General features: G+C 38.5%; 1 protein-coding gene across 1 annotated transcript in view; it reads right to left on the bottom strand.

The window, feature by feature from the left end:
* Ryr2 (ryanodine receptor 2) overlaps positions 1-12,312 on the bottom strand; it is a 548,210-nt gene that overhangs the window by 247,112 nt on the left and 288,786 nt on the right. Inside the window, exon 16 of the mRNA XM_051194750.1 lies at positions 10,560-10,695. Within this exon, the coding sequence (XP_051050707.1) occupies positions 10,560-10,695 (136 nt within the window). The remainder of the gene's footprint in view (positions 1-10,559; positions 10,696-12,312) is intronic.

Below are 12,312 nucleotides of genomic sequence, written 5' to 3'. Positions count from 1 at the left end.
CTGTCACTCAGGGTTTTCGTGTGGTGCTGGGTAATTAATTCCAGTCTGTATGTCATCATGAAAGCCAATAGGTGATGGCCAGCAATATATTATATTAACAGCATTTGGGGAATAAATTGGATGGACCATTCTTCCTTTAAAATAAGCTTCATACTACATGATTGTATCCATTTGTGGGGTTACATTAGTGCTCTTGGCACTTTAAGACAGGCTATGCTAAACAATAATATCTGAAAGGTTAAATTATCAGACACATTTTCAATTTACTGTATTTTCAAGTTACAAAGTACTTAGGAAGATGTGACCATCATGTCCTAAAGAGTACCTGCAGTATTGTGATACCCTGTCTTCATAGTCACATGAAAGTCAGACTTTCCCCCAAGGAATGGCAGACAGAGAATTAACAATGGATTGGAACTTTAATGTCAGGCCAGGGATTGCTCATTTATCAGCTCTATTCAGCCAGCACTGGGGACATGATGCATCACATATACCGTACCAGGTAGGTACATGCTCTGTGGCTTTCTAAAAGTGTTGTTAGTGTCCTCATGCCAGCAAGGTGCTTCAGCAGGCAAAGACACTTGCTGCCATGCCAGTATCTTAAGTTTGATCTGAAACCAACTTCTACAAATTGTCCTCGGACTTCCACTTGTAGGCTATAGCAGGCATGCACATGTGTACACAAACACAAACAGATAAATAAATAAATACTTTTAAAGAGTAAACCCCTACAAGTGTATAACCATACTCACAAAGGTAAAATCTCAATGTTGTTAATAAAACAAGTCCTATTTATCTATGCCTGTGACTTCATGGAGATGAGACTATGACAAAATAGTAAAACGGGGAAAGTGGCATGCTTTGATTTAAAATGCAATGCTTTTCCAGAACCATGGGGAACAATACAAGAAGAATCTCTGTGGATAAGCATGGGGTGTCTCCTGGGCTGAGCTTTTGGGAAGGTCAGGCACTTGGTTTTCATCACTTACAGCTTTCCCCAGTGTCCTAGCAACTGAGAATATCTGCCTCTCAGCAACAGTAGATGTTCTGGAGACAGTGAAGTCTCTAGCTGCTGTATCCTTCTGTGACAATCAGTGTCCATCACTTTGACAAAATGTCAGAGAAAACCATTTGAAAGGAGATAAGATTAATTCTGCCATTAGTTTCAATCCATAGTAGTCTGGCTTCACCATTTTTGTGCCTGTGGCAAAATATAAACAACGTAGCAAAGGGCCCAGGGAGGCTGCTCTCCTAGTGGAAGCCAGGAAGCAGAGAGAAAGGAGGGACTAAAGACAAGGTTATGCCAGCCCTGGACAAATCCTCATTGGCCCATTTCCTCCAAAGGCCTTACCTTACAGCCTCTACTATCTTAAATGAGGTCTTTATTATGTTAATCTTGTCAGTTTAGTTGGATCCAGAATTAACTACAAGGCAAGCTGCTGGGAACACCTGAGGGATTGTCTTGATCTGAAGTCCCTCCACTAAATGTTGGCAGCACTTTCCAGTGGCAGTCCAGATAAGTGGAGCTTTCTACTGGTGCTGAATCCCTTCCCTGTTATCAGAAGCAAGAATCTTCTGGTGTGCAACATACACTGAAGACCAGCAACTTTCTATGGATTCTTCAGACTCTCAAGTGTGCCAACCTGTATTGTGTGAGCCAAGCTAAAAAATCACCTTTTAAGATACACTCATTCTACTGGGCCACCTCCTCCAACACCTATTCCTAATAAACTATCAAGTTATGGCTCCATTTGATTAATACACTAATTAGGTCAAAGCCCCCATAGTCCAATCAGATCCCAAAAAACCCACATAACACTGCCCTGGAAACCAAGCCTCCACCTTCCCAACTCTTCAAGGATTCAGACTGTTCACTTCTGCTAAACAAGAAAGAGTGGCACCTTGGTCTGTTTTCTGCTCTGACTCCTCAGCAAATGAGTATTCATGGCTTGCCAAAGGGCCATTTCTCAGGCCTCTTAGAAAGCCATGCTGCTTGTCTGCATCCCACAGATTAATTACGTGGATGTCAGAAAAGATGTATGAAAGAGGGCCACAGCAAAGCTCCTCCAATTCCAAATACAGGTGTCTATGACATCCCAATGTCTTCCAGACAGTGGCTCATAAATTCAGCTTTATCAATCTCTACCTAAGACCCAGCCTCACTAAGTCTATGTCAAGCACCAAATTGTTATAGATTATCACTCTGCCTTCTGTGTTTGCACTCCATATGACAAGCACCCCAAAGGACTAAGCAGCAATAGCAGGAAGTAGCTCATTCCATCCATAGCTCTTGGAGAGAATCTAATGTCCAGCTATTTGTGTTTTGTTTTCTCTGTCTCTGTCTCTGTCTCTCTCTCTCTCTGTCTGTCTCTCTCTCTCTCTCTCTGTGTGTGTGTGTGTGTGTGTGTGTGTGTGTGTGTGTGTGTGTGTGCGTGCGTGTACTGGTTGTAGGCCCAGGACCTTATAAAGGCTACACAAGCATACTACACATAAGGTATGCCCTTGCATCCTATCTACCTTTCTGGAAGAATCAGGGAGAGGGAGTCATAAATTTGAAGTTGATATTTAATGTATATCTTTTGAGAGCTAAGGAAAATGAGCTACATAGGAATGTGACATGGAAATATATTACAGAACTTTAATGGCTGAGACAGAGCTGAAACTTGTAAACTGAAGTATAAACTCAGGCTTACAGTCTGGAGTCGATGAAAACTGCTGGAAGATAGGAGTCTCTGAAAGCCAAAATGTTTTCACTTCTTAAATTTTTTTTTCTGTTCATTAAATGAATGACCACTACAATAATAGTAAGAATGAAAAAAAGTCCAGCCAAAAGCCCTTGCCAGGAGAATAAGCCCACCCCTGATGCTGCCTGGAGCATCAGGACTCACAAGTTGGATGACCCAGAGACCTAAGATAGAACCAAACTTGACTGTGACTGATGGGGGGAAAGGATGTCAATGTAATAATGCCTAACAATATTTTGCTCTACCCATAGATTGCTGCCTAGCCCAATTGTCATCAGAGAGGTATCATTCAGCAACTGATGAAAACAGATGTGGAGACCCAGAGCCAAATGTGAGGCTGAGCTCAGGTAATCCTGCTGAAGAGAGGAAGGACTGTAGGAGCCAGAGGAGTCAAGGACATCACAAGAAAACCCACAAAGTCACCTAACCTTGGCTCATGGGGGTTCACAGCGACTGAACTGACAACCAGGGATCCTGCATGGGACTGACCTACATCCACTGCATATATGTTACAGTTGTGTAGCTTGGTCTTCTTGTGGGAGCAAGGCCTGTCTCTGACTCTCACTGGCTTTGTGGACCCTACTCCCAGTCTTAATACATAGGGAGGTGCTTAGTCTTACTGCAACTTGATTTGCCATGTTTTATTGATATCCATGGGAGACCTATCATTTCCTGAACAGAAATGGAGGACAAATAAATTCAGTGGTGGGAATAGAGCAGGGTTGTGGGAGGGACTAGAAAGAGAGGAAGGAGAAACTGTGGCCGGGATGTAAAATAAATTTAAAAAATAGTAATAAATAAGAAGGAAGCAAAGTAAATATTAAAATGAAAATAAACCAAAAGAATGTTATAAACTTAAAGTTTATCATAATTCTATCTATATGGAATACCTCTAAAACATTAAACTACCTTGTATATAAGAAGAAGGACTCTCATTTTCACTGGTACATAAATGTCCCAGGACTTTTAAGAAATTAAACTGGAACCAATATTTAGCTTTTATTATTTTACCACCACATATTTAATTTAAGTTGTATGTGCTACCACTGTTGTCAATCATAAAAGTTGTTCATTACAACAGATTATGAATAAATGTAACACAGAAGTAGAAACAGAAGCTAAAATTAAAGATTCCCCTGCTAAGAGGCAGCCTTGCAACATTTTTCTGTATATTCTTATAGAATATCTATTGGACACAAATTGCCTCCTCTGAACATCTCTAATTTTATGCAGTTGGAATCTTTTTATAATAAGATTTTATTTTTTAATTGTATATGGGGAAGAGAGAGGGGGAGAGGGAGGGAAGGAGGGAGTAAGGGAGGAAGAAAGAGATAAGAGAGAGACAGAGAGACAGAGAGACAGAGAGACAGAGAGAGACAGAGAGAGAGAGAAAGTGTCTTCAGAGGTCAAAATAAGGTATTGGATCCCTTAGAGCTGGAGTTACAGGGAGTTACAGGGTGCTAAAAGATAAACTTGGGTTCCCTGCAAGAGCAGCACATTCTCTAACCCACTGAGGCATCTCTCCAACCGTACAGTTGCAATCATAACCAGTATATAGTAAGCCTTTTTTTTTTCAGTTATACCACACGTTCCCAAATGGAAATAGAGAAACAATTTTGTCTGTTTCATACAGTTTTCCAAATTGTGGGTTTATCTCAATTTTCAATGATTCCACAGTACTAAACTAAAGTACACCACAAGCTCTGTAGCTCTGTAGCCAATCTCATGTTGATATAAAGATTGCTTTCAATTTTATGCTTATAAGTAATTCTACAGTGGATGTTCTTTTCACATTTATACAAATACACCAATAGCACATACTTCTTAACACAGAGTGTTTGAGGGCAAAGGGACACAAGCATCTAAAATTGTATAGTAGTAAGACCAGGATTGGCCAGGCTGTTAAAATTCCTTCATTCATGCTCCAACCCAGAACATAATAGCAAACATTTTCCCAATGATGGGTACCATCAAAATTATTTTCTGTGCCACCCTAGTCAAAACATAGGATTCTTATTAATTTGCATTTATTTGCCATGGTAAAAATTATTTTATTATTGTATTATCTGTTACTTCTGTCTGTTTATTTTATATTAGATATTATTTATTTTTCTTCTGGGTATATAAAACTCCACATTTTAAAGGAATTAATTAGTATTTTGCTTTCATGGAAACGTTGGCATATTTCTCCAGGCCCCATGTTTTTCGTTTTTTTAATTTTACAATGATACTTTCTATCATGCAAACACTTTTATGTGATCCTACTTAACTGGTTTTTGGTTAATCACATATTACCATTATTTAATAAAAATGCCATGAGATGGTGAAGGCAGCTCAGTCAACAGCTGCACACATCCTTGCTGGCACTGTGATTCCTGATGATAACTTTTCCATTCCACCCAAGCTCCTAAAAACTTACACAGATGCTGTATTTGGGATACCACTGTCCTTCAGTGCCTAAATCTCCCAAATTAGATATTCAACATATAGTTAACCCATTCATGAAATCTGTGTAATGATCTGTTTATTGGATATGAACACTCACATGTTTTGATCCTAACCTTTACGGATGGCACTAAGAGATAGAGTCATTGGGTTGGGATGAGGTCATTAGAGTGAAGAACTTATCAGCAGGGTCAGTGTCCTTATAGAGATCCTAGAGAAATGTTCACACCATCTGTAGAATATGGTCAGAAGATTCTGCTATTAGACTGTCTCTCAACAGCCCTCTGTAGACACAGAGTGTACTGATGCCTTGAACTCGGACTTCTGCCTCCAAAAGTATAGGAAATTGTCATTGTTTGTACATAAACTATCTATATACCTTACACATTCTGTTATAGCAACTCAGACTGCATGAGAGATTCTACTTACTGGCAGGGAGACAAACTAGACACTAAACCCCTGATCTCTCAATTTGGATAACTCTGTTTTACAAGGATGTCTCATCCAGAGACCAGGAAATAATCTGAGGTGCTTAGGGAAGCAGGCAGAAGGAAAAAGGAACTTTTCCTGAGGTGAGGCATTTAAATAAATACATAGTCAAAAAATCTGAAACAAATAGGTGCAGATGTAGCTTAATAAAAGACCCGCTCAAGGACTTCAGCATGGAAAGGCAAGAATCAAGAAACATGAACACACTTGGAGAAATCCTTTATCTTTTGCTGCTTTCAAAACCCAGTTTATTTTTTAGTGGGTTGGGGAGTTCACATGAGTACAGTACCAACAGAACCCATATAAAGGTGTGTCAGCTTCCTGGAGCTAGAGTTTCAGGCAGCTGTGAATACAGGATACAAGGACCCCAACTATGAACTTCTAAAAGGAAAACACATGTGCTTAACCAATGAGCCATCAGTTGATCCTGAAAATTAAATTTAAAAGTAAAATATATTCATGAGCCTGAAACTATTCTGTGTTCATAGTATCGTACAGCTACTACACTGACAATATATAAATTTTAGGGAATTTTAATTATGTCAATATTAAGTAATAGCACTATCAAATCCTTTCTTAATCAAATGAGCTATAAATAATTAAGGAAGCATGTATAGATATTTAAGAATATTCAAATCTTGCAAACATTAATTAATTATTAGACATTATGGAAGTATAATTCTTTATTGGAGAAAGTACTAGAAAGAGGCCATGTAGAGCAACTACAAAGAGTGAATGAGGTCAGGTGTTGGAAAGGAAAAGAAAAGCCAGACATGGGATGTCTTGTTCTAGAAAACGTAGAGACCAGTATTAGAGTCAATGAAGATCCATGATGAAGTGAGGGTATGCTACCCGAGGTTTGAGATTAAGATGGAAGACAGGAGGACCAGAGTCAGAGAAAACAGCCAGAAACTTTATAGTATTTCAACATCCTGGAGCTCTCTAGATCAATCACCCCTAGAAATTGTTGGTGACTCAGTGCCACACATTAAACATCCTCTCATAACACAATGTCATTTTGTATACAACCTGTGCATATCCTGCCACACACTTTATATCATCTCTGGATTATTTACATCAGATGAAGTGAACAGCTGTTATCCTGTATTTTTCAGAAAATAACAACAGGAAAATAGATCCAATCCATGTTTAGATCAGACACAGTAATTTTTTATTATTTTCAATCCATAGCCACTTGAAAATGTGGATACCACACCTATGAATATGGAGGGCTGACTGTATTTGCTGAGAATCAGCTAGGTATGGGATGGTGTGGGTACAGATGTATGAAATGAAAACTATATAGAGAGGGGGGAGGAAGGAGGGAGAGAGCACAGAATTTTAGTGCAGCAAGAAGTGTCAAGAAACTTTCTTTCCTCCCTTTCCATCACACCTTGATTAGAGAAAGCATTAGAAAGCAACTAGCACTTTCTAGATATGAAAACCAAACACCAGTACATTCTAAGAATAATCATGACTATGTTATCTTCTACAGGTTAATCTAAAACATTCCTTGTCACACCCAGGAGATGTAACTAAGGTTTCTTTCTCGGTATCTTTTTAAACTACAACAGAAGATGAAGACAAAAGTAATACTGCATTAACAAGGGCAAAGAATGATCACAGAAAATAACCAAAAGGAAAAGGGTGCTGGGGATTGGGGAGCAGACACGAAGAAAAGTATCATCCTATGCTAAGCACCAAAGCCAAATATCAGCTGCCCAACAACATTGTGGTGGAATTATTATCACTACTTCACAGACAACATTCAAAACAATAGGTGTCAGTTGTTATCTGCCTGTCATGTTAACTCATAAAATTGGCAGAATATCACTAGAAGCAGGCACCTTTATTTCCTCTACTTTTCCAACTAGAACTCTGAGCTTCTTCTGTATCCAAAGTCACATCAGAGGCAGAGGCTGGGGTCTGGGGAAAGGGAAAGGTATTTTCTCAGAAGCTGTTGGCTACAGATGAATTTAGGACCTAATGAAAAAGCAGTAAGAGGCCCATTGGTTTTAAATAAAATGAATTAATGGCTATATCCACCCTGCTACCAAAAATCAATGGAAATCTCTGCAATGCACTTATTAAATAAGATAGCATTGATTGGATGTGACTCTGTCTAATGCACAGTGTGAGGCAGCAGATAAAAGCACTCTACTTAAATCATTGGTTCATCCAACTGATTAGAAGGATGAAACACATCAACTAGCATCTAATGATGAATAGGCAAGCTTCCCTGTAACTTCTACCATGACATGCATGGGCTTAACTTAGGTTTTCAAGCATTGGCCAGTACTGGTAAAATCTCATCCACCCATCCTTTTGACAGAGTTCCTGGTATGGTGATATTTTGTTTGTGATCTAAAAAATAAAGCTTGCCTAAAGATCAGAGTGTGGAGCTAAGCCACTAGTTAGCCATAGGAGTCAGGCAGTGGTGACACACACCTTAACTCCAGCACATGGGAGGCAGAGGGATCTCTGTGAGTTCAAGGCTACCCTAGGCTACATTAGATTGATTCAGTCTCAAAGAGAAACAGATCCAGGCAGTGGTGGCTCATACATTTAATCCCAGTACTTGGAAGATACATGCCTATAACCCAAGCACTAAGGTGGTAGAGACAGGAAGGGACATATGGCTGGGCAGAGAGAGGAAAATAAGGTGGGAGAAGACAGAAGCACATTGCATTCAGTCTAAGGATTCCTAAAAGACACTATCACCCATTCAGTCTGAGGATTTGGTAGAAGTAAGAACTAGTGACTGGCTAGTCTGCTTCTCTGATTTTTCAGCATTTACCCCTATAAATTTTATTATTAAGACCAATTAGAATTTGCAATACATCCTGGTTCTGGAATGGTTATGGTTTGGGACTATGAGATGGCAGGTGTGGGTTTCAGAAGGTTGGAGGAAAGAGTAGGCTTTTTTTCTCAAGAAAGAATTTCCTTTGCCTCCCCCAACACCAAACTGGAAGTACACTACAAAGTATATAACATGACAAGCTGGCAAGAGCTTGCTCAGGTCCTAAAGGGAAAGCATATTGTGGGAAGCTGACCACACAGAAAGCAGAGAGAGAGAGAGAGAGAGAGAGAGAGAGAGAAGCTGATTTTCCAGATACAATGAAGACACTATGCTAAATTTTATATTAGCCTGCTATTTATATAAAGTTTAAGGCATGGATCATCACTCTACCCATGCCACCTCTACAATTTCACTCTACTGGGACAGGTACACCATTTTAAAGTCACATCTCTCACCAATTTCCAATAAGAGAAGACACAAACCTAATTACAATTTTTCAGCATTTTTCAGTGTATGCTAAAGCTATTTTGATGGACTCTTAAATAATTAAATTCTGTGTATTTATCAGAAGTACCCTTGAGGAATATGTAGCTCCAAGGGGAGGTTAAGTGTGTGCTTGCCTGCAAGGAACTTGAATCCTGAGTCCCCCAAATCACCCTCACTTCCCAAGTTCATGTCCATTACTCATGGGAAGGTAAGCAGATGACACGCTGAAGGTACAGATGAGATGGGACCATGGAAAGAAGGGACATAGAAACAGGTGTCATACTGTCTTGATATATGTGCAACTTATTCTACCTTGTTACACACCCATGGCCAAACATACAGTTTCTCTACATGTAGTCAATCTACATGTAGATTACATATAAAGAAGTTACAATATGTTATTAAAGACACCAAATGAGGTTTAAAATGTACCAAATTGAAGTTTTTTTCCTCTGTCTCTTCTCACTGTCTTTATTGTTTGTTTTATTGTTGTTGTTTTGTTAAATGAAATATCATTAATTCTACATTTGTAAGGAAATGTATTTTTTTCTAGAAAATGTACTCTCTTGAATTTCAATGCCAGAAAATCCTTATCCTAATAATAGTAGGGGGTAAATAGTAAATCTAAATATCCATGGTCTTGTACAGAGGAATGCAATTGCCATCCCCATGAAAGCACCAAATTGCATGTGCTTAATTTTAATGGCATATCAAAGTGCTCATCCAAAGAAAACATTAAAAATTCTAACAGGGACAATTATGAATAAATTGTTTCATGACTCTATAAATTTTAATGAAGTTTAATTATATTTTAAAGATTTTCCAAATATTTTGACTACCTATCCTTCTTCACATTAAAAATACTTTATCATTTTTAATTCAGTTACAGTTTTATATTCCATCAAAATTCAATCATTTAATTAATGTCAATATATTAATAGATGTCCTGGTGTATATACTATACACCAGGCATTAAACCAAATGACAGAGGATCAAAACCCCAAAAGCTGATAGTCTTGTCTTTGAAACCAACCCCAGTTATCAATTAATAGGAAATATGATGAATGATATCATACAGAAAACACACTAATTGCCATGAAAGCACCTTACTGGCTTGCAACCAGACCAACCCAAGTTCATGGCAAGAGATGTGAAGAGGAGACTGGAATAGTTCAAGTCAAAACTATGGAAGACATGTGTCTGCACAGAGCCACTGGAATATGTTGTAAACCACCTCAAATGTTGCTCAAAATAAAATATATCTAGAAGTTGTCCAACCAGATCCTGTGAATACCATAGGAAGACACTAGAACAACCCCTGACAAACCAGAGCTGACAGGAAAGGAACTTTGTAACACTAATGAGAACCAAGAAGGAAATAATTAACACTGGTTATTATCAGAGCCCCGCAGAAGCCACCTGCCCTAACCAAGGCACAACTTCTATGGTGGCCTTCTTCACTCGCAGAAGGGTTTAGTCACAAAGTGTCATTGACTTTAGATCAACACCATTAAAAATTCAAAGCCCTGACTAGGAAGCATGCTATAAAATTACTGAAACCTAATTTCCCATAGAAACTCAGCTGTGGTCCTTACCCAGCAACTCATATAGAGAATTCAGAATGGATTTCCAAGACTCTCCTGCTTCTCGCCCTGCAACATCTGCAAAGTGGGCTGCACTGCTGTAAACGTGTAGGCGGTCTATGCACTCCAGAACCAAGTTGATCATTCCCTGGGAGAAGAGGTTAAAAACAATCACTATTAGAAACTAATTCTGAGCTAGGCATACCAGTGCACCTGTACAATCCCAGCACATAGGAGGCTGACGCAGGAGGATAATTGCAAGTTCAAGGGTAGTCTAAGCTACACAGTAAGACTCTGTCCCAAAAGAAGGGAACTAATTGTGCTCAGGACAAAAGAAAAAAAAATGGATAACTTGATTTTAAAGAGAAGTCTACCTTAACACCTTCATTATAAAGAAACTAAGATCATTATTCAAAAGACAAGAAGAAACACCCCTACCCGAGAAACCAAATGTTCTTCAGATAGCTTAGGATTTCAAACTTGGTTTCCATTCTCAAACAAAAGTGAAAGAAAATTGTGAAATTGTTTCTTCACACTTGCTTTCAAGGTTTAATAGCAATTGGAATGAACAGGTCATGAGAGGTGTTGTACTGTTAGTGACTTCATCCTTGTTTTTAATGAACATTGTTATAACTACTGAATTAAAGACATAATGAATTAAGTGAAAGAAAGAAATCAAAAAGAAATTTTAGAGCAAGTAAAAAAAAAATCATTTACTGGCCAGGCAGTGGTGGTGCACACCTTTGATCCCAGCACTCATGAGGAAGAGGAGGCAGGCAGATCTCTGTGAGTTTGAGATCAGCTTGGTCTACAAGAGCTAGTTCCAGGACAGCCTCCAAAGCCACGGAGAAACCATGTCTCAAGAAACCACACACACACACACACACACACACACACACACACAATAATAATAATAATAATAATAATAATAATAATAATTTCTAGGAAGAAGCCTACAGAGCCTTCATTGATATTGCTGCGCTGAGGTTTATGAAATGAGGCAGCACCATAAAAAAAAATCTTATAAAGTATTATATAATCAAATTCACTCATTGAACAGAATTTTAGCAGTTAAGTCCCTTCTAGGTGTTCCTTTGTGACAAAATGACAAAGAAAAAAATCTTATCCATACTAGATTTAAAACATTTAAATTTGTATTTTAAATTGCCATAGCCTGATATCTAGGTGGAATTCCTTCAGATAGGAAATAACTGTATCTGTCCAGCAATTAGTCCAATGACCTGGCATATGTGAACATAAGAATTCTTTTTAATTAATCACTCTTGTTCTTACTTTTGGCTTGTATAGACATGCCTGCAATATTGTGCCTTGATGATCATAGATCACTTTTTTCATTTATACAGAGAAACAGCTGCAAAATTATTATCAGTTTCAAAACTATCAGAAAACAAAACAACACAGATTTAATAGTACAGCATAGATTTTGGGATTATGGAAACTCAACAACATCCTCCATGCTTTTTCTTTATGCTTTTACAAGGTACTTTGTTCTTGTAAGAGAAAGGGAGAGGGAAAGTGTTTGTTTTTAATCATATGTGTATGTCTGTGTGTATATGTGTGTGAGATGTGCACATGCATGTAGTACTTTCAGAGGCCACAGGAGGCACCCTATCCCTTAGAACTAGAGCTACAGGCAATAATCCTCCTGGCATGGGTGCTAGGAACCAAACTTGGCTTCTGAATGAGCCATATCTGCAGCCTAAGTTAATTCTTTTAAAAAAAAAAATCACTGCAATGTTGGGAA

This window comes from Phodopus roborovskii, unplaced genomic scaffold, assembly GCF_943737965.1.
Source record: "Phodopus roborovskii unplaced genomic scaffold, PHOROB, whole genome shotgun sequence".
Classification (NCBI taxonomy): Eukaryota; Metazoa; Chordata; class Mammalia; order Rodentia; family Cricetidae; genus Phodopus; species Phodopus roborovskii.
The sequence above is the reverse complement of the archived record's forward strand: the minus strand, read 5'-3'. Positions and strand labels throughout refer to the sequence as shown.